This window comes from Suncus etruscus, chromosome 1 (genome assembly GCF_024139225.1).
Source record: "Suncus etruscus isolate mSunEtr1 chromosome 1, mSunEtr1.pri.cur, whole genome shotgun sequence".
Taxonomy (NCBI): Eukaryota; Metazoa; Chordata; class Mammalia; order Eulipotyphla; family Soricidae; genus Suncus; species Suncus etruscus.
In genome coordinates, this window is record NC_064848.1 from 25,378,499 (window position 1) to 25,405,961 (window position 27,463).

A 27,463-nucleotide genomic window follows, 5' to 3' on the forward strand; every position below is an offset into this window, starting at 1 on the left:
TCACTGCTTTGGTACTCGGGACCATATGGGGTACAAGGGATCAAACCCACTTTGCTTATATGTAAGGCAGTCAATCACCCTGCCTCATATTATCACTTTAGCCCCTGGAAAATAATTTTAGAAAGTAAAGAACAAAAAGGTAACCTTTAAGATGACATTTTAAAATTATGGAAAACAATTTATTTCCATAATAATTGTGCAAGTATTTTAGCAATGTAGCTCACTTTTGCTTAATATGGTAGCTTGTTATTTAAGATATCAAATCTATCCTTACTGTGCTTGAGGAAGGATCATTTTGGACCTGCCCTTTGTAATAGTAGAAATTGGAATTTTCAGCCAATATCAGTTCAGTTTCTGTTTCCTACAACTGAAAAACTTCCTTATTTTCGATCAACTGCCTATCATCAATAATGAAGAGTTTTCTAATTCCTATTAAACTATCAGTGATTGCTTACAGAACTAATATTGAAATATTTGTAAAGCTAGAACCTGGACATTTTTGTAACATAGCACACTTTTACTTATAAGCCATCCCCACACCTTTATCTTCATTCCATTTATTCAGAACGTCATGATGACAGCTATCATGAGTATCTTCATTTTACAAAGGTGAAGGTTAAATCTCATGGTGGCTAAGTGATATGCTTGCTCAGTGTTACGTAGCTAGAAATTGGAAGAGTGGTACTATGAATGAAGCATATATGAGTCCATTGTAATCCTTACTTCATTACAGCCTTTATAGTGCAAAAGAAGTGACCTGGAATTTTTCCTAAAACTTATACCGTATTTATAAATCTCATACTGATTTTGAGAGTTCTTAAGATTCAGAAGAGAGTGTTTTTTTTTTGTTATGATGGTGATAGAGAGATAAATAGATAAATAGAGAGATAGATAAATTTTACAAAGGTTAAGAATTGTTCTTTAAGCCTGTCTAGAGTACAGGCGGGTGTTGGGTGGGGAGGAGGGAGATTTGGGACATTAGTGATGGGAATGTTGCACTGGTGATGGGTGGTGTTCTTTACATGACTGAAACCCAAATACAATCATGTATGTAATAAAGTTGGTTAAATAAAAAAAAGAAAAGAAAAATAAACAAAAATGCCCCCCCCCAAAATAATTGTTCTTTATTAGAAACATGAATGCAATCTATTAACTCTCTGCTGTAGATACAGATAACATAGTAGAAAGCTGGAAAGGACCAGAAAGGTAATTTTTTATAGTCCTTCCCCTAGGGTTAATCATTCTTCCAAGATCCCATGATTATTTCCTGAATGCAGATCCCCTGTCTTCTAAACCTGTGCTCCTTTTATTCCCCAGTAGCACCTGTGTAAGCACAATCAAACTAAATCAACAATAGTTGGCCTTGGCCAGAGTGATCACTGTATTATACAGCTGCTACGTGTTTATACCTTGACTTCACATGGATAAAACATGGCAAACAATCACAAGTTTATTCCTTTATCTACTTGCATCACAAGTGGTGGAATTTAAAGGAGACAAGTCTGACAAATGAATAGAGCTGAAGCATTGACATACATAAAATAATGTTTTTGTGATTTTGAATGCTTGAACATTGGTAAGAATCACTAGTGAGATCATGAAAGGTCTTCAGGAGGATAAAAAGCTAATGTCAGCTTATAGATTAAATTTAAAAACTCAAGTTAGCACCAAGTTTTTGCAAATTAGCACCCCATCTTTCCTCTGGGTTACTGTGTTTTCCCAATATTTCTGGGGATTCTCTCCAGGTCAGATTCTATCAAAGCAGAGATCTCTGCAAGCTCTTCAGATTATATGTAATGTCATCTTTCCAGGGTAGGCCACTGCTGCACCTTCAAAAAGTCTTTGGTTTGTATTATATATACAAAATTACAGAGTGTAGTGATGAGTATACTCAGATAAGCATACTTGCTTATCTTTACTGATACGGTAAACTTAGGTCTAGAAAAACATGAGAGAAAAGCTTTCATCATTCATGAACAGAAAACTGTCTTTGTCTCTAAACTGTTTTTCTCTTTTTAATCTTAGAAAAAAATTCAAACCCACCCTTTTGTATCTGTCCCCTGCCTCCATTCCTAAGATTTTACAAGGAAGAGTTGTCATCTCACTTAAAATATGTTATATCGTACAGAAAATCAAATTAATGTACATGGAATAAAATAGTGCAGTCATTTTCCCTGTAAAAATGACTAAAGACATCCACGCCACCACCACCCACCCCCAAGCAATAAGCAGGCTGGCCTCACAATGAAAGAGATTGCAGATTTTCCTTTCCCTGTTGCCATGCCAACCACTCATTGCTCGGGCTGCCATTTCACTGAGCTCCGCAGAGGAGTGTGCAAAGCAGAGTTATTTAGCATTCAAGGGTGGTTCTGCAGAGAAGCACACAGCCTCTGCACAGCATCTGGGCCTTCAGCACCGATGGATGAGGACAGAAAATGGGAATCTTTTCAGTGTTTTCCTTCCAAAGGTTAAGCATCTGAGGCTAGAAAGAGTGAGAAAGACAAGAATTGATAGAAAAGCAATTCCACGAGGTTTGTATTTGTCACGTTTGCTTTGTCCTGTGTAGTCTTGATACCATTTAAAGCAGTTGTGGATATTAGCATCAGTCATAATATGTGGTTTGTCATGTTGGTAAATAGAAGGAGCTGAACCTAACGAGAACTAGCATACATGGACATTATAATAAAGAAGTACCTATCTTGTATGTGGCAGGTAATGCAAAGTAGAACTTAAGATTTTTTACATACTGAAAGAAAGCACAGGCACCAGATAAAGTTGTTCATTTAAATGTGCAGTTATCAAGTAGGTCTTATAAAAATTAACCTCATATCTTTGTTATTTAGTCAGTGTCTTAATGGAAAATGAAATTGTCTTCAGTGAGAAATTCTGACTCAAATGATCAAAAAAAAAAACTTTGTTTCATTAGTCTTGTTTTAATCAAATCAAATGACTCAATAATTTAAACATTTTATTTCTTGGAATTTTACTGACTACAAACACTTCAAAATGTGAAGAACAAGACTTTATTGAACACATTATAATATATTAAAAATAAAATAAATTTGTATGCACAAATACACCCTGCATATATTCTTCCAGAAAATTCTTTCCATTAACTTCTCGAAATTGATTGTGTTTTATTATTGTCTTGTTGTACTAAATGTCAGAACCACATCATAAGCATTTAAGAGAGAAAGTGAGAAAAAGAGAGAGAACAGGATGTTTATCAGTTTATCAGTGTTTTTGGTCTACTCACATTTAAACATCTTTGAATTTTGTTCTTAATAATTGCAATAGATTTGAGCTCATAAAAATCAGACCTACTTGTAAAATATATTCGACCAAATTATTTTTGAATATAAACATAATTTGATATTTTAATTAACATTATATTTTTTACTTCGTCCTTTTTTGTTCTGCAATTTTTAAAAACTACTCAAATTTTCTCCTAATTATCTGCCACATTTTGTCATTATAGTTTCTATTTAGCATGCTATAATTTTTGAATTTTTTAAATGTCCATTTAGAGAACAATAACAATTGAGAAAATCTGTTCCTTTTATTTGTATTGAGCAGATGAAAATAATCACTCGTGGAAGCCAGTTTTGTATCTAAACCTTTGTTTTGACTAGAATTTTTCATGGATGTGATCTGTCTCTTGTTATATTTCTAAGACTTCACAGACTATTAAAAAAAAGATGAGAACAATATGAATAGAAATTAGAGAAAAATTAATTGCTGTCTTGAGAATATATTGATCATCAATGAATAATGTATTCTTTCCAAATGTGATATATATACATTTATAGGCACATATATGTTGATATGATTGGTCATCTATATCGTGAATAAGTATCTGCCACTACATGCCAAGTATCACATTTAGGCTTGGCTTTGGGTTTAATTGTATTGCTGTTGGAGGTTAGTAGAATAAGAAAAACCTGGCAGTCATCAGTCCTTCCTTTAATTCCATAAGCTTCTGCTTCAGGGTATCAAGCTTTTTCTCTTACTCTCATGCCCTCACACTTCACTGCTCCTTAGCATGTTGCATAAAGCACGTGATTTGACTGTCAGGGGAGTCTGGGAATTCATATCAGGAGCAGATGAACAGAATAACTGGTGCTGCATTGCAGACTTAGTAGTTTACACATGATCTAACTTGGCATCATGAGTCCTGAGGGGAAAAGGACCACTGAACTGCTTGCTGTCTGTTCACTATGGGACTTGGCTCAATGACTCATCATTTAGCAATACTCAAGAAAGTACAAATTCAAATCCCAGCCAAGCTCCTGAGTAGAAAAAAGGGAAAGCATATGTCTTAAGCTCTGTTTATAACCAGTGAAAACTATGTACAAATACTAGGTGGATATTAGAATATAGAAATGGAGTGTAAAATATTTGTGTTTTTGATTGATTTAAGCAATATTCAAGATATATTAGATAAAATGGATAATAAAGAAGGAAGCAAGATTCAGAAAAAATATCTTTTTTCTTTCTTCTTTTTTTATTTTTATTTTTTTGGGTTTTGGGTCACACCTGACTCACTCAGGGGTTACTCCTGACTCTACGCTCAGAAATCGCTCCTCCCAGGCTCGGGGGACCATATAGGATGCCGGGATTCAAACCACTGTCCTTCTGCATGCATAGCAAATGCCTTATCTCTATTCTATCTCTCCAGCCCCCAGAAAAAATTATCTTTAATAGGGATGATTCAGCTTTAGTAGACTGAAAACAAAAAATATTTTTCAGTTTAAATTTTCAGTTTGGAAACCCAGGACAAAGTGGTGCTAAGTTATTAATGAACATCTCTTTTTTGCCTGATTCTTACTTACCTAATATGAGTGGACTGCCCTCAAAACTAAAGATGTTGTCTTTCACAAAGCTTTAATTACCCAAACAATCTGTTGTTTCATTTGTATGCAGTATTGTGGAACAAATTATAGAAAAGCATTTAATCAAAAGTACCGTACCCTCCAAGAGGGTTATGAGAAGCCATGATCAAGGCCCAACTCTGATACTGATTTTCATTTCTCAAATTTCACTTCCTCCTCTGAATATTCCAGTGTTCTGTGGTTATTACCTGACAAGTAGTTTTAATTGTGGAATGTTTTATTGAAGTATAATTGATAACATTATGCTAGTTTGAGGCATAAACATAAAGATTTTTTAGTTTTATATAGAATATATGGTCTTATAATCTTACTGAGATTACTACCTTGGGAAAGGAATAGCATTGAGCCATTATTAGTAGTGTTCAGAGGCTAATTTTTGCTCTGTGCTCAGGGTTACTCCTGGTAGTGCTTAGGAAACCATGCAAACCAGCAAAAATCTGTATCTCCCACATAAAACATGCACACTCAGATTGTGAGTTATCTCTCCAACTACTTTTTTTGAATCCTCACTACTAGGTTGTATTTGGAAATATAAGCTCTGTTTCATTTATTCCCATAGTCTTTTTTATATACAATGCAGTTTATTTTTGTAACTAAAGGATTTTTAAATTAATGTAATGAAAAGAAAATATTTGTATTCAATATCAAGAAGGGAAATATTATAAAACAAAGAATGGGGTATAATAATTATACCAAAATTACAAAAATGGGGTATAATAATTATACCAAAGAGTATAAGTGTGGAAAAGTGTTAAAAGAAATTATGGAGATAAGGGACACATTGAGAAACTAAAAAGTGACTAAATTCAAAATTAAGACTATCTAAATTGGGGGGCCGGCTCGGTGGCACCTGCGCTAGCCTAGGATGGACCGTGGTTCGATCCCCTGGTGTCCCATATGGTTCCCCCAAGCCAGGAGCGACTTCTGAGCGCATAGCCAGGAGTAACCCCTGAGCGTCACCGGGTGTGAACCAAAAACCAAACCAAAACAAAACAAAACAAACTATCTAAATTTTGGCTATAATAGAAAGGAATTCAGTAGGAACCCTGAAGTACTATAGGAAAGGAGTATTTGTGAAAGAATTAGTGAATAATGCAATGTAAAAATAGAGTGAAGATTTGAAGTATACAAAATGTATCTTTGTTTTGGGCTATACCCAGCAGCACTCAGGTCTTACTCCTCACTTTGTTTAGTGATCACTCCTGGTGTGTTCAGGATACCATACAGGATGCCAGGGATTAAACCTGGGTCATTTGTATGCAAAGCAAATACCATAGCCACTGTACTGTCACACTAGCCCCTAAAAATTTTATCTTGACTTACAAAAACTATATGATGTATAATTAAGTATGATTTTGTTGATGAAAATAACAATTGGAAAGAATATGAAAAATGAAGTTTTCAAAGGCAGATTCATGACTTAACAGCTAAGAAACACTGAGCAACTCTTTTCTTATGCTCATGACTCCAAAATTGCCTCCAATAATATAATTGTTGACGATTATTGAAAATGTCACCAAAATGTCCTGCAAGTAGAACTTTGTTTGGTTTGGTTTTGGAGTCATACCCAGTAGTGCTCAGGGTTTACTCCCAGCTCTGAGTTCAGGGGTCATTCCTGGCAGTGCTCAGGGGACCATATGGAATGCTGGGGATCAAATCCACTTAAGCCGCACAAAAGGCAAACTTCCTACCTGCTGTGCTATATTGCTTCAGTCCCAAGAACTTAAAAATATAAATTATCATTGATACTCTGATATTAAGGTATGTCAATATTCAATGACAGAGCTCCTGTAAATTTTATTTCTGACAAATAGTAAAGCTAGTAAGAAAGTAAATTTACAGACTTGTAAATTTAGGATTCTTCTTTGAAAGACTTTACTAAGGGGCTGGAGAGATAGCATGGAGGTGAGGTGTTTGCCTTGCATGCAGAAGGTCAGTTGTTCAAATCCCGGCATCCCATATAGTCCCCCGAGCCTGCCAGGAGCGCTTTCTGAGCATAGAGACAGGAGTAACCCCTGAGCACTGCTGGTATGACCCAGAAACCAAAAAAAAAAAGACTTTACTAATATCGGGGGCTAAAGAGATACTATAGTAGCTAGGGCAACTTATCTTACTGCAACCAATTTGCATCCAATCCTTAGTGCCCTGCATGGTTCCCTAAATACTGGTAGGATTATTATTGCATAGAACCAGGAACAAATCCTGAGCACAGCCGGTGTGGTCCCTGCATTGCACAAAAAAACTTACTGATTTTGTTTTAGAGAGATGTTACATATCCTAATTTGAAGGTGAACCTAAGTGAAAGACATCAGTGTCCTTTTTCCTGTCATTCATCTTTGTGTGTATAAAATGATTGACAAGAGATAAGTTCTTCATAATCAACATTGATTATAATTGATAATCTTCTCAAGTTATATTTTATAAAATAGCAAAATCTTCTTATTTTTTTGTTTGTTTTTGTTTTGTTTTGTTTTTGGGTCACACCCGGCGGTGCTCAGGGGTTACTCTTGGCTATCTGCTCAGAAATAGCTCCTGGCAGGCACGGGGGACCATATGGGCCACCGGGATTCGAACCAACCACCTTTGGTCGTGGATCGGCTGCTTGCAAGGCAAACGCCGCTGTGCTATCTCTCCGGGCCCAGCAAAATCTTCTTATCTATAATTTTCCTTTTGACATATTAAAATGAAAGATACACTTCTTTACATTCTCTAATCCTAATTATTAAGTATTTCAATATTTAAAGACTTCTTGCTTATCTGAGGAGGACAGTAACAATCATAATTATAATAGCAACACTAATAAAATGCTCTTTTATGAAAAATGTTTTAAATGAACTAGTTTATTGGTTTCTTTTCCTCCTTCATGAATTTTGCATTTTTCTGGTTCAACAGTGTTTTTTCTTTCTTTAAATATTGGGTCTTAGTTTACATTATTATCATCAAAAATCTGTACTTGTAATTAAAGCATTTGAAACTATTGAAGTTAACCCATAAGTTTTTCTTAGAACTTGACCAAAACAGAGGGGCCAAAGTGATTGCACAGTGGTATGGTGTTTACCTTCACACTGCTGACCTGGGATGGACTTGGGTTCGATCCCCAGCATCCCATCTGGTCCCCCATGCCTACCAGGAGTGATTTCTGACCACAGAGAAAAGAATAACCCCTGAGAGCCACTGGGTGTGGGCCCAAAACAAACAAACAAACAAACAAACAAAAAAGAACTTGACCGAAACAAATGCTTATATAGGAAAAAATCTCTTTTCTCAGTAATTGTATCTCACTTGGCCTAAGTCGTTCCAACTTAGCATGTCAAATTATTGTTGGTTTTCATTGCAGTGAGAAAAAAAAGGAATTGAAATTCTCTTAAGAATTGAATTTGACCAAAGTACAGGATTTCTACTTACAAGAACCAAGTCATTAAGGGAATAGCCTCCTTGCCTTATGAAAATATCTAACCTTCTTTGAAGCTTAAATGCTTAGTGGATCACATGGAACTTGCACACACACATTCTAAATGCAACATTGAAAAAATAATTGGGCTGTTTTAGTAGGATATATTATCTTTCTAATTAGATTTCATTGTTAAAATTTAACTAAAGCCATCAATCTGATAGATAACTTAGCATATAAGGGCTAAATTACATAGATTGTTAGATTTAATTTTTGAATGTGGGAAAAAATAAAATCTGCAATATTTTTAAATTCTTTTGTAAGTTTAAAAATTACTAAGCTTTTTTTTTAAATTCTAACTAAAAATTCTTGAACATCCTTGCCCACATAATGATGTCTCAGTTTTCCCCTATTGTCTGTGTATAAATCAAAAAATGTTTTTTATTATATCTGTAGAAAATGAATATAGAAAAAAAATAACAAAGTGCTTCTTATTAGGGTAGGGACATACCCAGGAATTCTCAAGAGTTATTCTGAGTGTTGTAGTCCAGAGTGATCATATGTAGTGCTGCGTGTAAAACCAGTCAAATAAAGTGCAGCATGTAAGGCAAGCGTTTTACTTCTTGTTCTGTCTTTCTCACCCCAAAATATACTCTTTTAGAAAAGATTTCAGAAATAAAATTTATAAAATTACTGTTTCTTCTTCCTCATACAACTTTAGGTGGTATATTTGAATCATACAATTGTTTTAAAATCATGCAGTTTTTCTGATAGCTCAGCTTTTTGTTGCTGTCAAATCAAATTTCATATGTTCTTGTCTTACATTTCAGAGTTATCCATGAAGAATAGAGCAGATCCCATAAAGTTCCCTGCTTTTATTTCATTTTCACTTTACAGCAAATTTCTCCTTGGAAAAATAGACCAAAACAACAGAGATTAAAGAAGACATTTTTGAGGGGTGGAAAATATCTGGAAAATTTGGGGAGAAGGAATAAATAAAAAACAACAGCAAAGGGAAGGCAAGAGAGTTAGTACTCTTCTTGCTTGAAGCTGAACCACTATTAATTTTTTAGCACCTTGTGTGATCCCCCAAGTATTGTCAGGAGTGACTTCTGAGCACAGATCCAGGAGTAAGCTCTGAGCACTGCCAGTGCAGCCCCCAAACAAAGAAAAATAGTATAGGGAGTGAAATAGAATAGAAAAGCCAAGTTATTTTCAAACATATTCTTAGAGCCAGAAATTAATTGACTAACCCCTTCCTAATCAGGGCTGCTTTCTATGAAATAATGAAATTATAATTTTAACTTTGAAGGAAAAAAGGTAAAATTCCTGATATAGAAATGTTCATTGACACATTTAATGAAGAGGTCTTCAGGGCCTAATCTATGAAACTTGATGGCCCATATCCTCAAGAAGCCCCACAGATCCCTTCCAGAGAATTTTATTTTTCATGCCAAATAAAGCTGGTATATAGATATAGGATGGTATGTGTTTACAATAGCATCTGCCTATCTAGAACCTATTTTCAAATAAAGTGACATTGTGGTAGATAAAAACTATCCTTAAATACTCTTACATTTGCTCCCTGAATCCCATTTCTTAATTTTCTTTGGGTTGTCAACTACTTTGTATGTTGCTACATTATACGTTTAAATACTTAATTTATGATTTGCTTAAAAACTTATACCTTAATTGATACGTTATATGCCTAGATTATTAAACTCAGCCTTACTGCAAAGTCTGATCATCTGACATCTTCCAATGTTGCTTTCCATTTTTGGATAACGAGTCTTGACTTACCCCTAGTCTTGACTTATCTCAACCCCACTGCAGCATCCAGAACCACCATACTTTTCTCTTTGTGTGTGGCCTCCAACATGAAATGAAGATATTGTTATAGGAATGAAAGTTTTATGCTTACTAATATCATGTTAATTCTGATTTAAAGTCTCAGTCTCTTCCAATAAAAATGCTTTGTTAGTTTTATATATAATGTAGCTATTACCCACAACCTGTATTTCTAGAAGTGTACTTGATAAGAATAAGGTATGGAAGACTGAGAAGAAATTTAGATAGACGTAAACATCTTGGAAGTAAAATCAACATACAATTTAATTTTAGCAGAATTTCAAAACTGTTTGTTTTTTGTATTTGGGCTACAGCGGGTGGTACTTAGAGGTTATTCCTGATTCTATAGTCAGGAATTATGCATGGAGTGCTTGGGGTACTACATGAGATGCCAGGGATAGAAGTAGAATTGGCTAATTGCAAGGCAAACTCCCCACCTGCTGTACTATCACTTGACCCCTCCGGAGTCTTTTCTAAAGCAGGGATTATATGCCATTTACACACTTGTGAAAATAACCATGAAGTCGCTCTTACTTGTTCTTATTTTTCTTGCATAATGAACCTTTTCATCTCATGGTAGGAAAGAAATTCATTCAAAAGTATTTTCAATGAAATGCATCAGACAACACAGAACACACACACACACACACACACACACACACACACACACACACACACACCACATATATTTACTTCTAGAATAATGATTTTTAAATTTTATTTTATTGAAACAATTGTGGTTTACAAGGTCCTTCATATTTGGGTTTTTTTTTTTTTTTTTTTTTTTGGTTTTTCGGGCCACACCTGTTTAATGCTCAGGGGTTACTCCTGGCTAAGTGCTCAGAAATTGCCCCTGGCTTGGGGGGACCATATGGGACTCCGTGGATAGAACCGCGTTCCTTCCTTGGCTAGTGCTAGCAAGGTAGGCACCTTACCTCTAGCACTACCTCACCGGCCCCCATATTTGGGTTTTATACATACAATGAATTAGGGCCAATCCCACCACCAATGTCAATTGCCCTCTACCATGTTCCCAAAGTATATCTCTACTGCCACTCTTTGTCTCCCCCTCTTGCCCCAGCATGCCAGAATAAGGTTTCATTTACAATTTAGAGTGCTGGAATTTGGCTCTTTTGAATCCATTGTTGTTGACTTTGTCTTGGATATTTAGTTCTATCCCTCTTTTATCTCCAATAATGGACCTGAGACCGCATGACCCCTAGCCATAGCCCTTATCCTTTCATGTTTGTGTTTTTCCTCCTCCACTCATTTTCTTTCCTTCTCTTCGCTATACTCTGGAGCCAAGGGTGTTTGCAATAACTCCTATTTAGACTATTGCATTTCTTCATAAAGTTATTTGAAATACCATATAAGTGACATAATTCTATATTTATTCTTCTTCTAGCTTAGAATAATGTTTGAAATGAAGAAATAAAGCAGTTCTATTCAAGATTTTGCTGTTAACTCTCATAGTATTAATACTGAAATATAACTTTGGGATTAAGACTCTCTTTTTTATTTAATTAAGTAATATTTCCAAGCATTTCTCAGAGAACACCAGGACCACTCCAACAATACTCAAGTCATCAAATCCAATAATTCAATATCATGATCCTGCAGTACTAAGGGGTCATTAGGACTATATCTGGCAGTACCTGAGAATATCTAGGCCTATAGTTTGGTGTTCTACATGGTTCTAGGGATCCAGTGCAGTGCTCAGTTACATACAAAGTATGCATCCCTAATTTCTGAGTAATTTCCTCCATTCCAACATTTCTTTACTTTTTTTTTTGTTTGTTTTTGGTGTTTGGTTTTTGGGTCACACCCAGCAGCGCTCAGAGGTTACTCCTGGCTCTATGCTCAGAAATAATTTCTCGCAGGCTCAGGGGACTATATGGGATACTGGGATTTGAACCTCCATCCTTCTGCATGCAAGGCAAACGCCTTATCTCTCCAGCCCCAACATTTCGTTACCTTTTGTGGGTAAGCAGATTAGGAGAAGGACTTTTAAGGTATAATCCAAGGTTTGAAGGCTACTTTAATGCTAGGAATCAAGGATGTGGTACTGCTCAGTTACCACTCCCCAGACTAGGAGTCTCCAGTGCTATCTCTACAATGCATGGAAGGCCACTGGTGAAAACAATTGATTTGGGGTCACAGAAATTTTTGTATCTAACAAAAATGATTCAAGAGGGCTTGCAATGGTATATTTGGTCTTAAAAATCTCATGCCATATGGAGAACTTATATTTTAACAATAATATACATTGGTTTATTTTAATTTAATTCTTCAACTCTAGAATACTTTTCTATCACATCCTCAGTGTCAGGCATTACTAGGTTTTATAGCTCTGAGAGAGATTAATTTACTAATGTTCAATTCGAGTCTTGCTCGTGATGCCCACACCATTTAAGGCCACCACTGTAAGATGATATTGAAAATACTTAGAAAGACTACATGTGCTTGAATGTGGACACATTGTAAACACACACGCACACATACACCACTGCTCTTCTGCATTTACACTACATTTTCTCTTTGGTTCAACCCATAGTTATTCTGTCTCAGCTTTATGAGATTTCATCTTGCCATCAATATTATTAATATTAATTGCCATTTCTTTAACAGTGTGATTTGTTTTAGATTTAATGCTAAAGATAATATGATTTACCACTATTCTACAAGGAGTAATATAACTAGAATGGTTTTGATAAGCGCAAAACCCAGCATTTCAAATCTCTAAAACAATTCTAATTATCTCAGTGCCTTAATGGTTGAATTCAGTTTATTTATATTAGAGCTATTTTAAATTTTGCAGGGACAAATTTCTCAAGAATTTCCCATTTTTTTGGCTGCAGAGATAGGTCAACAGAATAGGTAAATGTTTCAATTTCAGGAGGGATGACTTTTCATTGGCTAGTACAACATGGTCCCCTTCTCTAGGAGTAAACCCCAAACCCAGTTTTAGTGTTGCCTTCAAATACTGTTTAGGTGTCATCCACAAACAAAACAAAAAATTTTTTGTTCTCAAATTAAAGGTCAGCAAAATATTGCACTTAACTTAAGTAGTTATTGTTTACTATGTAGCAACAGACAGCAATATAAATATACCCATATTGTGACATTATAAACCCACAGCACAATCAATACAAAATTTTTAATTAGGCTGATAAATATAAGGATAGACATATTTGCTTATTACATTTATTTTGTTTAGATATGCAAAATACTTTACTTCAATATTTTTCTATTCCCTATTGTATTTGGGAAATCAAAATTAAAAGCATTTTTTTGTTAAATACTGTGATACGTGCTTTGCTTTTCTTCTTTTTTGGGGGGACCACACCCATTTGATGCTCATGCGTTACTCCTGGCTAAGCGCTCAGAAATTGCCCCTGGCTTGGGGGACCATATGGGATGCCAGGAGATCAATCCGCGGTCCTTCCTTGGCTAGCGCTTGCAAGGCAGACACCTTACCTCAGGCGCCATCTCTCTGGCCCCGTGCTTTGCTTTTATAATTTTTCCAATTATTTTTTTATTTTAACCTCATTACACTGTTAGCCACCTTAGCACCTTATCTCTTAATTAAATTCAAATGCTAAGTTGATTCTATTGAAAAGCATCCCCTGAATATGTTAAGTTGTTGGTTTAAAAATTATATATTTGATAAAAGACATTATTGCAATAATTCTCAGAGACAGTAGAGATGAGGGCTGGATGGTCCAGCTCATGATATGAAGCTCACCACAAAGAGTGGTGAGTGCAGTTAGAAGTAACTACACAGACAACTATCATAACAATGTGAATGAATGAGGCAAGTAGAAAGCCTGTCTCAAATGGGGGTGGGGGAGTGTGTGAGGAGAAGGGAGTTTTGGGGCATTGGTGATGGGAATGTTGCACTGGTGAAGGCGGGTGTTATCTATATGACTGAAACCGAACCACAATCGTGTCTATAATCAAGGTATTAAAAAAAAAGGAAACATAAAGACAAAATTAAAAAAAAAAAGTATAGATTTGAACATGAGTTAAATTCAGGATAAAAAGTGGTGGTGGAGGCAGGGAGGATCCTTCATATACTGTGTTCCCAAACGTGGTTCAACCAGGTTGTCATGCATTTTAGAAGAGGAACATGAGCTATCGATAACACAGCCCAAACCTGTGGCCATTACAAGAAAAATCTTTTATTTTTTTTTTCTGGGGTCTCTTTTAGTTGGCACTCTTCGGGCATGCAGGATTTGACCACATGTATTCATTATCTCTGGTAGTTTCTCTTTAATGATGTTCTTGACTGTTGATTCTTCCCGAAGATTTTCTTCCTGAGTCTCTGGGACTCCAATGATTCTTAAGTTGTTTCTGTTGAGCTTATCATAGACTTCTATTTTCATCTGTTCCCATTCTTTGAGTAATTTTTCCATTGTTTGATCATTTGCTTTGAGGCTTTTTTCCAATTTCTTCTGCTGTATGTAATTGTTATGTATCTCATCTTCCAGTGTACTGATTCTGTCCTCAGCTGCTGTTAACCTGTGGGAAATCTCAAACATGTTTTTCTTCAATTCATCTACTGAGTTTCTCAGACCTGTTATTTGATCTGAAATTTCCGTTTGGAGTTTTCTCATTTCTATCTTCATATTCTCCTGATTCTTTTTAGTTTTCTCTTCTATACTTTGTTTGAGTTCTTTGAACATGTTCCATATTGCAACTCTAAACTCCTTATCTGAGAGACTGACTAGGTGGTTGATCATGTTCAAGTCATCAGAGTTGCCATCTTCATTCTCTATGTCTGGCACTGGCCCGTGTTGTTTCCCCAAGAAAAATCTTTTAAAAGACAAAAGGAGTCAATAAAAATTGCTTTCTTGGAGTACAATTTAAATGTAGGGAGGGAAACTGAGGACATTATGGTGAGAAATGAATTCTGCTGACCAAATGGGTATTGGAACATTGTATGAGTAAAACTCAATGATCAGCAACTTTTTAACTCTATCTTCTGGTGATTTAATTTAACTTTAAGAATTAGAAATTTAGGGGCCAGCGAGGTGGCGCTAGAGGTAAGGTGTCTGCCTTGCAAGCACTAGCCAAGGAAGGACCGCGTTTCTATCACCCGGTGTCCCATATGGTCCCCCCAAGCCAGGGCAATTTCTGAGCACTTAGCCAGGAGTAATCCCTGAGCATCAAATGGGTGTGCCCGAAAAACCAAAAAAAAAAAAAAAAGAATTAGAAATTTAAATATAAAAATGTAAATGTAGGAACATTTTCTTTATAACCTGAAAAACAACTTTAGTTTTTTAATGGAACTACAGTTCCATTATCTATAGAAGGTGCAATTTAAATTCTTTTTAATTCTTTTTAATAGGTACCCATCATAATGCAGCTTTGTGCAGGCACGAGTCCTTGTCCACAATGTATTTAAGCTTATAACTTGTCCTGAAATTCATTTACCCTATATGCTAAATTTATCAGAGTTTCAATCAATAAAGTCTCTAGATACAGTCTTTGAAAGACAAAGCTGATCATCAACAACATAGGCTACAGAATTGTTCAGTGTGACTCTGTGAGATCCAATGGAGTCTGACTAGGGGGGCATTAGTCAACACTGGCTTCTTTAATGAATAGTAAGGTGGCAGGAAGCAGACGTTGAAAGGAAACAAAACAATCTGTTCTTTAATTTATTTCACCAGTTGATTACAGGAAATATTTCAAAGGAAGCATTCACTCCTGAAATTAAGGAAAGAGTGGAAGCAAGAACTTTTCTTCTTTCCCTGTTTTTATGAATTTATCTCATGTATTTGTTTAGCAGAATGCTTGGAAATGCACAGTGCTCTCCTTGTTGACTAGTTTCCACAGCAGTAGCAATTAGCTTTGGTTTCCTAGGCAACCATTCTGTACCCTGCTGAGAAAAACCTTTTTTTGACAGGAGCATTCTGTCTAAAATTATTTTGTTTTCCTTTCTTTACAAGTGGATGGTTGGCTTACTTGTCATTTCTTTTAATACAGCATTGTTATGCCTATTATTCTTTAAAGCAGAAACATTTTCTGGCTTTTCTTTTTGATTTGGCTCAATTTATTATCACTGTCTCTCTCTTTTAATCTGAAAGAAATCAACAGAGAAATATGTTATCAGGCATATACCAACTTGCTTGTGTTTTTTTGGTTCACATTCTGATTTCATGTCCATGCAAGTACAGTTGATTATGATGGAAATCCATAGGGTATATATTTTAATATCAAACTTCCGGTGTGTACATCAATTAGCCAAGCAGTACTGATAAATTAATACAACAAAATAACTGAACAGAAAATATGTCCTAAAAACAAGGCATCCTTCTGAAAATTTTTTTTGCAATATTAGAGAGTGTGACTAGATGTGGCCAGAATAACATAGCCATGGTATGCCATAAGCTTCATGGAAAAGAACAGAGGTTGGAGAGGTGTGTGCATATGGAATTTTATGATACAATCAATGGCAGGATAAATTTTAGGTTGTTGTTTTAGTTTAAATGATAAATGCCATTAGTCTATTATGCTGTTTATACGACCCATTATTTAAGTAAAAGATAACTGACTGGAAAAATTACAAAATTTTCTCAGTTCATGGTCAAAACTTTCAGGTCTTTATCAACATTTCATTAGTCAGATAACAATCACAGGCCAGTAAAAATGAGAGCAGTCCTCTTCTATTTTGTCTTTGAGAATCATTACACAAATGGTTTTCATTTTCTCAAAACCCATAGATGAGGGAGACCATTCTGTGTTTATTTCTTTCCCTCTGACTTATTTCACTCAGCATAATAGAGTCCATATTCATCCATGTATAGGAAAATTTCATGACTTCATCTCTTCTGATGGCTGCATAATATTCCATTGTGTATATGTACCATAATTTCTTTAACCATTCATCTATTGAGGGGCATCTAGGCTGTTTCCAGAGTCTGGCTATTGTAAATAACGCTGCTATGAATATAGGCATGAGAAAAGGATTTTTGTATTGTATTTTTGTGAGATTGGCACACATCAGAAAGAATGATAACAAGCAGTGCTGGCGGGGATGTGGAGAGAAAGGAACTCTTATTCACTGCTGGTGGGAATGCCGTCTGGTTCAACCTTTGTGGAAAGCGATATGGAGATTTCTCCAAAAGCTGGAAGTTGAGCTCCCATACGATCCAGCTATACCACTCCTAGGGATATATCCTAGGAACACAAAAATACAATACACAAAAATAGGTTTCCTTTTAAAGATAATACATATCAGTATTATTTTTATAATAATATATTTATTTAAGCACCATGATTACACATAATTTTATAGTTGGGTTTTAGTCATAAAAAAGAACAACCCTCCCTTCACCAGTGCAACATTCTCAAAACCAATGACTCCTATTCCCCTGCCTGTGTTTGAGACAGCCATTCTATTTCTCTCACTCACTACCATTGTTATGATAGTTGTCAGTATAGTTATTTCTCTAACTGCACTCACCACTCTTTGTGGTAAGCTTCATATTGTGATCTGGTCCTTCCAGCCTCATATCTATTGTCTATCGGTGTTATTACAATACTGTCTTTGATTTTTCTTAAATCACAAAGATGAGTAAGACTATTCTGTATCTATCTCTCTCTCCTTCTGTCTTATTTCACTCAGCACAATAGTTTCTATGTCCATCCATGTATAGGTAAATTTCATGACTTCACTTTTCCTGAACTTGAGTCTGGCTGGATGCAGTAGTCCAGGCAAAACATTCATTTTGTTGAGTTTTGTCACTAGATCCCACCACTGCCTTCTAGACTTAAGGGTTTCTTGTGACAGATCTGCTGTAAATCTTAAGGCTGCTCCTTTGAATGTAATTTACCTTTTTGATCTTGCTGCTTTCAATATTTTATCCCTATCTGTGGGATTCATCATTGTGACTAGGATATGTCTTTGGGTGCTTTTCTTTGGGTCTCTTTTAGCTGGTACTCTTTGAGCATGAATGAATTGGTTGCATGTACTCTTTAGCTCTGGGAGTTTCTCTGCAATTATGTCCTTGACTGCTGATTCTTCCTGGATCTCTGGGACTCCAATGTTATTTCTGTTGAGTTTATTAAAGACTTTTATTTTTATCTGTTCACATTCTTTGAGAATTTTTACCATTTTCTGATCATTTGCTTTAAGGCTCTTTTTCCTATCTCTTTTGATGTATGAAGTTTTTATGCATCTCATTTTCCAGCTCCTCAGCTGCTGTTACTCTGTTGGAGAGGCTGTCCAGTGAGCTTTTAATTTTGCCTACCACGTTTTTCAGTCCTGTTATTTCAGTGTGGAATTTTCTGATTTCTATTATAATATCCTCTTTTTCTGTTTATTTGTTTGTTTTGTTTTATTGGGCCACACCCAGTGACATCAGGGGTTACTCCTGACTCTCACCTCAGAAATCACTCCTGGCTTGGGGGACGTGATGCTGGTGGATCAAACTGTGGTCCATCCTAGGTTAGCATGTGCAAGGCAAACTCCCTACCGCCTGTGCCACCACTCCAGCCCCTCTATTATTATATCCTCTTGATTCTTATTTGTGGTTCATTTAGCTGGATCCATGCTTTTGAGTTCTATGAACATCTTCCATATTTCTTCTCTAAACTCCTTATCTGAGAGGCCAAATAGGTGGTTGGTACTTTTCGGTCATCAAAGCTGCCATCTTTGTTCTCTATGTATAGTGTTGACCTGCTTTGTTTTCACATTGTCACTCCTGTGGTGTGATATTTTATGTATGTTGTGTGTTGACTAGGAGATGTGGGCAGGCCAGCTCACCTCAGATCATGTGGCTTCTGCAGACACATCTGGGAGGCGATGGTCAAAACCTGCAGCTGCGGGTCTGGTCATTATCTGAGTTGAAAAGTGTATGGCTTCAATCCTCAGTATTATTTTTAAATTGAAAGTATTCCATAGCTGATTGTAGTAATATAAATGTCTTCATTGTTTAGGCAAAATTGAATGTAGCAAATTAGCTGCATTTATACTTATACATTAAATTTTTTTCAGAAATAATTTTAAGCAACCTGTGAATATTTGCCATTTTGGATACAGAAAGTTTGAATTAAATTTAAAGTTATTTTAAACAAAAGTAAAAGACCACAATAAGTCAGGCAATTAATAATATCCTAGTTATCTTAACATCAATATTCTAACTATAATATTTATAGTAATAATATTTGATTCGCTGGCATAATCCTTTATTTCACCATATGAAACTTTGGTTAATGATAATGATTTATTAATGATTAGGCAAGCATCCAAGTAGCATATTGGCAGATGGGGAACACTGCAATGTTTTTTAAATATTGCTTCTGCATTCTGACTGCTTTTACTACAGATCAGCATCTTTAAGTTATATCACCATTAGACCTTTGAGTTTTAATATCAAGTGACTATTTAAAAAGTTAGGAAGTGAGACATACCCCCAAATGTGGAGTGTTGCATGCTACCAAATTCAGCCCTAGAAGGAACCCCAGCACAAGGACATTACTGGATCACTTATTTCTGCAAATCATTTCTCAAATCTAACAAGACCACAGTGTGGAATAGAAATAGGCCCTGAATCTTACATCCCTCAAGAATATCTCAAAAGACTTAATGGGGATGTTTGTATGTTTAATACCTCAATATTTATGTTTCTTAGTGTGTTTATTTTCAAATGTAAAAGTAGCCTCCTCCACCCCCCACTTTTTTCTTTTTTTTTCTCCTTCTTAAATTTTTTAAGTTGTTTATTTTTTCTCATTTTTTAAATCTTTCTCTATATATTTATTTTAATTTCATTTGTTTGAGTTCTTCTTGATATGAAATTCTAGAAGAAAAATTCTTGCTTGGAATAAATGCTCAGGTCAAAACCAGGGCACAGAGACAGTATATATAGCCTGTCATTCTTACCCCACATGCACCAGCAATAATATATGGCACTGTTTCTTTTTGCATAGGCATACTGAAAAAAAGGGGGAATCTTATGTATAGAAACAAGATCTTATCTACTAGGGATAAGAACTCATACATTTTATAATATAGGGTGCCCCCACCCTGAACATTTGTCATGGGGACTCGACTTAGGCTTCATGTAATTGGACATTAAACCTCCAACCTCCAACCCCAGACCCCAACCATAGAACCAACACAGTTCCCTGCAATAGTACCAGGAATCAAATACCCTCTGGGGAGCTCCTAATACCACCCTGGTACCAACTTGCACCAGGTTGATACAACATCCTGATGATGAGGAAACAGCAACAACTATATAAGGGCAGGTTCACCACCTGATGGTAAGATGAAATCAGAAGACACTAAGTCCTTGATATGTGCAAATATCAAGATCACTAATTACAGAAGACTAACTTTGACAACTGCAACAGGGCAGAACTTTTCCTGAGTCCAATTAGAAAGATCCTAGCCTAGACTTCAGCCTAGGATTTGAACAAAAACCAAGATCTCTAATTACAGAGGTATGACTTTGACAACTACAACTGAGAAGAACTTCTGGAACCAGAGGAAAGGCTATATCCTAGGCTTTGTCCTAAAATCTGTGCAAAACCAAGATCACTACTTACAGAAAACTGACTGCAACAACTGTGACAGAGCAGAACTTCTAATCTAGACCATAAAGAAAGACTCTATCCTAGACTTCACCCTATGACCTGTGCAAATACCAAGATCTCTACTTACAGAAGACTGATTTTGTCAGCCACACTGAGCAGAACGGTTCCTGGCACCATAAAAAGATTTTGAGGTTTGATAATGAGCATATCTGGAGACTGTAGTTGTTCCCATGACAGTATGCATCAAGGGTGTATTTCTTAGGCCAAGGGAATTTCCTTTCTAATTTTCCCCAATACTTACTGTGCCTATGCAAAAAAAAAAAAAAAAGGCACAAAACCTCGCCACACCAGCCCTTCTTTTTTTCCTGTTGTTTAGTAGTTGTTTATTATGACTGTTGGTTATTTAGTCATTGCATCTTCATTTTTTTTTCTCTTCCCCAACCTCTTTTTCTTCTTTTAAATTGATATTGGTAGCTTTTAGATGGATTACTACCAGCTATTTTTTATATTTTTCTTTTTTTTTTCAACAGAACCATAGAACTTGAATCATTTTGTTCTGCTCGTAAATTAAGGGTGAGAAAGAGAGGAAAGAGAGAGAGAGAGAGAGAGAGAGAGAGAGAGAGAGAGAGAGAGAGAGGATGGATGATACTTGGAGCAAACAGTCACATAAACTTTGAGTGGAAATAATTAATGATCAGGCCTAGTTATCAAACCCAAAGTCAACAACATCAGAATTAAGATCTATAACAAGTTATATACAAAGGGAACCAGTTACACTAGCAGTCCAGGGGATCAGGGGGGAAGTATGGGATACATGCTGGGAACAGGGTTGAAGGGAGGGGGAAGTTGCCCTAATTCACTGTCACTATGTACCTTAAATATAACTGTGAAAGACTTGTAATTCACATGGGTCTCAATAAAAATTATTAAAAATATACAGCATGGTATAAAAATAAAATATTATTATGTAACACACAAAATAATAAAAGTTAGGAAGTGAGCGAAATAAAATGCCTGTTTCAAATACAGGCAGGGGGTGTGAGAGGAAAGTGGTAGGGGGCATTGGTGGTGGGAATGTTGTACTGGTGATGAGTGGTGTTATTTTTTATAACTGAAACCCAACTACAAACATGTTTGTAATCATGATGCTTAAATAAAAATATTAATTAACAAAAATAGAGATAATAAATAAATGAAGATTAAAAATAAAAAGTTAAAAACATGGCAATTACCAGTGGGCAATGTGCTTGCTTTGCACACACTGACCATGATTTTATTTTTGGCATTGCATTTCATCCCCTTAGCATACCAGGAGTGATCCCTGAGTCCAGAGTTAGGAGTAAGCCCTGAGCACTATAGGTATGGCCCCAAAACCCAAAATTTTTATCTCCAAAATAAATAAAAAGTCAAGAAAATAAACCTTTAAAGGCAAATATACTCAATCAGGTAATTCACCTTGAAATTTTAGATAAATTTCTTTCAAGTGAATGAATTACTCCACAAAGCCTAGTTCTTAATTAAATACTCTTTGTCATTCTGGGTGGGATGAGAAAGACTTACAGTGGAGGCAGAATCTAAAATGAACCATTAAGTAAAAATAGGCAGATCTCCCACAACATCCTTGTGAATGTGTGAATTCCAATCATAAACTGAATAAAATGTCAATGAAATATTTATTTTAAAATCTTGACTAAAGTTACAAGAACAAATTCAGCTCCTGATTTTTTCCTTTTTGTAAAAACAGCTATTCAAAATGCATTATTGGGGCTGGAGAGATAGCATGGATGTAGGGCATTTGCCTTGCATGCAGAAGGACGGTGGTTCAAATCTCAGCATCCCATATGGTCCCCCAAGCCTGCCAGGAGTGATTTCTGAACATAGAGCCAGGAGTAACCTCTGAGCGCTGCCCAGTGTGACCCAAAAACCAAAAACAAATAAACAAAAGCATTACTGAGGCTGGAGCAGTGGTACAGCGGTAGGGCATTTGCCCTGCACATGGCTGACCTAGAACAGACCTGGGTTTGATCTCCCACCATTCCATATGGTCCCCCAAACCAGGAGCAATTTCTGAGTGCAGAGCCAGGAGTAACCCCTATCATCACCAGGTATGGCCCCAAAACAAACAAAAAATTGCAATTCCATACTAGTTTGGATAGCTCCAAGATTCCCAATCCATTTTCTTTTCTTTTTTTTTTTCTTTTCTTTAGTTTTCGGACCACACCCAAAGGCACTCAGGGATTACTCCTGGCTCTGTGCTCAGAAATCCTTCCTGGCAGGCTCGGGGTACCATATAGGGTGCCAGGGATCGAACCAGGACTGTCATCTGCGTGCAAGGCATATATATGCCCTCCTGCTGTGCTGTCACTCCAGCCCCATTTTTTTTTATTTTATTGATTTAGTAATCGAGTAAATTTTATCTTATATGTTATCCTTGGGATGAAAAGTAAAACATGAATTTTAAATTGCATTGTTTGTTTATTTTTTTCTTCTTTGTTACCTGAACATCTCATTTTTTTATTTTATTTTCTTATGATTTATTACAGAGGAGGTGTCTGCAAGGATAGTTCAAGTAGTCACTGCCGAGGCTGTAGCAGTTCTGAAAGGTGAACAAGAGAAAGAAACACAGCATAAAGATCAGCCCACAGCTCTGCCTTTAGGTAAATGAGAAAGTCTTAGTCAGAGGTTGGGTCTCCTGCACATTAATTATAGGCTCAAGACTTCCTATTTAGAGATTGGCCATATCTTGTAATCCTTACATAAAGCATTCATCAAAGAATCACTAGAATGCACTGGAACTTTTGTTCCACTTTGATCAACAGGTTTTTGTGGTATTTGAGTAAACATTAGGGTTATAAGCTAATAGGTAGACTTTACCCCTAAATTGTCCATAATTTTTTATTTCCAGATATGTGAGTAGCTATTGTCAAATAAAGACTGATAAAATTTGTGTGGTTACCACGCAAAACCTCAAAGTCTCATTAGACTAATCAGTGACTTTGTATCCTATATGGAAACTGGTCTACAATGAGATAACTATGTTTTCTCCCTAAAGATATTTGATCTCTAGACATTTGCTTCAACGAGTACATGCCAAAAAAAAAAAAAAAAAAAAACTAAAAAACATACTCAGTTTGCTAAAGGTTTTATGCCCCAACACCCAAAGGAAAGATAAATGTTCAGATTGAGAAAGAGATAGAATTACATACAAACACGGATGAGAAATACATACACAGAATAGATACAAATGTAAATATGTGTAGAGAGACACAAAGATTTTTTCTTTCATTTTCAGCTACATAATCAATTAATGGAAAGTTGTGGATCTAAAAACAATAGATATCTATTTTCTAGTATATATCAGTGATTAATATGTGATGTTCTTATCAATAATCTTTCAGTTATTTCTTTAAAATTAAACCAAACTTTCTACTTCTTTAGAATAATAATTTGAAATGCTTCTATAATTTTCAGTTAAATATTCCTGGAATATAAAGGTTATCTTTCTTTAAAAACAAAGAGGGACAAATTGCTTAAAATATTAACCTGTGTTTCACTTATCCTCTTAGGAATTAATTTTAAAAAGTCCCCTCTTAATAATTTTTGAAAACCCCTCTTTTTAAAATTTTAACCTTGAAATATGCCACGGAAAAGCTCATAAAGTCAAGGAACTAAAATGTTTCTTTCTACCCCAAATCTGCCTCTTTTGACACTTTATAAAACTAAAATCTACTCGAGTTTTAGAACACATTTTACCACTGGCATTGGCTGATCAATATTTCCTTTTGAAATCCCTTGCGTTCACATAAGTGATTAGAAGGAAGGTAAGTGTTATGAAAAGGAGAATACAAATTATGAACTAAGAATGAAATACATCTTTGACAGCCTTTCTCTTTGGTCTCTCTCTCTCTCACCCTCTCTCTTTCCCTCTCCCTCTCCCTCTCCCTCTCCCTCCCTCCCTCCCTCCCTCCCTCCCTCCCTCCCTCTCTCTCTCTCTTTCTCTCTCTCTCATAATGCTGAAGAAAACTGCTAATTCATGATTTTTCTCTGAAGACTGCCTCAAGAAGTCATAGCTTCTTTTTTGATTTATGAAAATTTTGTATTTGATATTAAGGTCAGTAGACAAATAGTTTTAAGATGATGGTACTCAAGAAGCTAAAGTAACATTTTTCTCCCTAATCAAATCCAATTATTTTGAAAGTTTCTAGTATTTTTCCAATCAGCCGGTTCAGACCCAAACCAAATTTTTTTACTCTGTGTGTTTTTCTACAATTGACTAGAATTATAATGAAATACTTTATTAAGTAATCAGGTGCAAGTTAACAGAATTAATAAGTGAAATTTAGAAGCCACTTTATGATTTGAAGAAGAAAATTATTTTTTAAAAATATTTAAAACTATTCTTTCTTTTTAGGTTTTCAAAAAATATGTGAATCAAGTAATGGAACTAAATATAATTGCAGCACCCTATTGAATCTTTCCCTAATTTAATAGAGAAGCCTTTTTACAGATGGCAGACTGCCCACACAACTACTTGTCTAATCGGATTAATTGTTGTATCTCATTGTCCCATTGTTTGATCTTTAGCAGCTGAAGAGACAGCTAATCTGCCTCCTTCTCCACCCCCATCACCAGCCTCAGAACAGACCGTCACAGTGGAGGAAGGTAAGGCCTATTGGGGTTTTTGGTTTGTCTTCTGATGAAGGAGACATGAACATTGATGCATTAACCCAGAAATTTAATACGGGTTAATTTCTCACCAAATTTGGGAGCTATGTAATTCCAATAATTAAGAAAAAATATCAACTTCAAATAAAACACTGACTTCAGGTAATGCACTTGCCTATATAAAATCCAAAGTAGAGTAACATGGCAACTAAAATTTTGTTGCACAAGAAAAAATATAATTCTGTAGTCAGATTGTTAGGATAATAACAGAAAACCAGTTAACTTAATATGAAATATTTAACAGATGAATCAATTCTATTTTATAAGTGACTAAACAAAAATAATTGATTGAAAGTGCCACTTCTGGTGGAAGTATTTCCAAGGTATTGTCTCTGTTTTGTTTACTATGGATTACCAAGGTCTTTTTCCCACCTGGCCCAAGGCAAGCTCTATAAGTATTAAGGAATAAGTAAATGAATGAATCCCATATTGAGAGTAGTGAACTGGGAGCTGAGTTCATGCTTTCTTTCCTGCTGAGACCTACTGCTGTCCATGAATTTATTTATGCATTTACTCCACATGGAATGCCTTGTCAGCTTTTCATTCCTTGGAGGGATGCCTTTGAAGAATTTTCATTCAGAACCTCTGATGAAAAGCACAATTTTAAAGTAAACTTTACTGATTCACTGACTTAGTACAGTTTACTTTTGTGTATTGTTTGAGAGTTACAGGAGAAGGTGAAAAAATAAAAAGCTATGGCTGTACTTTATTTTACTGTAACTTAGTTTTCATAAACTAAAATAAAAAAATTAGTACAATTCCACTTTCTTATTTTATACTTTTATCATCACTTTTCAAGCGTATTTTTACTGTGTTAAAAGAAATAACATTATAGAAGACTCATTGTCTTTATATAGTATGAACATAGTATTAACTTAAATTTATTTAGGTAGCCTTAAATTTCCTAAATGAAAATAATTTTTCTACTTTATTGAATTATAAACTTCAATAAGTTTACTTTTGTTGATATCTATAAAACTAAGCTTTTAAGAGTGAGGTTTATATTTCTTAAGTTGAGGCTTTTTTCCCAACTTATAGCCTGAGATAAAGAAAAGTAAAGTCTTTTAGGATTAAAAGGAAATGGGGGACTAGATCCAGTATATATAATCAGTGTTGTTATAGTCACTGAATATTAGTTAATTCCTGAAAAATTGATATTTTAATTTATAGATTTGAAAGATTCCTTTTTTGTCTTCTTTTATCAATTCATTCAACACACCATTCAAATGAATCGTGTCTCTATGCTGTATTTACTACATTTCCAAACTCTGGATATAAGTTAGTGTAAAGATAACAGGTATGATACCTGATTGTAAGTAAGGAAGAGCCAGACTGGTAGGAAATAAAAAATTAAAAAAACTAAGTTTGCTTATTATTTTCAATTGTATTAGCACAAGAAAGGGTAAGAAAGAAATCCTTAATATAGGATAAAGAAAATCTCTTTAGCTATTCATGGTAGAATTAAAGAGCATAAGGTAACTCTGAAGCATAAGGAAATTTTGGCCAAGCAAAGATGGAAAAAAATTAATATTTAATCAGAGGGACCAGGATGAGTACTCATGGTAGAGTCTGTCATATTCTAGTAACTGAAGGAGTCTTAAGGCCAATTAGGGTGAGAAAAAACTGAACAATGAAAGAATGTGAGATGAAACACTATTTCATTGGGTGCAGAGGCCTAGATTTCATCATGAATGTAGCTGGATCCTACCATGCAAATGATACTTTTCTGCAGTCACTGGTAATGTTTTCAAGCTCCTACTTAAAGCATTCTAGTGGCAAGAATTATCATAAATGAGAGATATGATATTGACCCTCAAGATTGGCAGGTGATGAAGTAATTCACCCTTTTCACTTTTTGACAGTTGAAGTCAAAAGGGCAATAGAGTGGTTCTGTTTATCTGGGAATTCAGCAAGTCTGCTTTTTTGGAGTATAATATACTGAAAAGACAAATGAAGTATAGAACCATTTTCACATTTTGGTAATTTAGACTTTGTACACTTATCATATTAATTGTCCCTTACTTCTTGGGTTCTTTTCCTTAGTTCTTATAGTATGTTCAGT

The 27,463-nt window shown here is 35.4% G+C and overlaps 1 protein-coding gene across 23 annotated transcripts in view; it reads left to right on the forward strand.

Moving 5' to 3' along the window:
- Nucleotides 1-27,463, forward strand: part of MAP2 (microtubule associated protein 2) — a 188,670-nt gene that overhangs the window by 113,454 nt on the left and 47,753 nt on the right. For 14 of the 23 annotated variants that reach the window (XM_049784050.1, XM_049784042.1, XM_049784126.1 and 11 more), the window contains 2 exons: nt 23,220-23,333; nt 25,261-25,338. In XM_049784050.1, the coding sequence (XP_049640007.1) occupies nt 23,220-23,333; nt 25,261-25,338 (192 nt within the window). Of the gene's footprint in view, nt 1-2,397; nt 2,532-23,219; nt 23,334-25,260; nt 25,339-27,463 lie in introns of those variants that run through there. The other 9 variants (XM_049784081.1, XM_049784117.1, XM_049784120.1 and 6 more) reach the window with 3 other exon arrangements.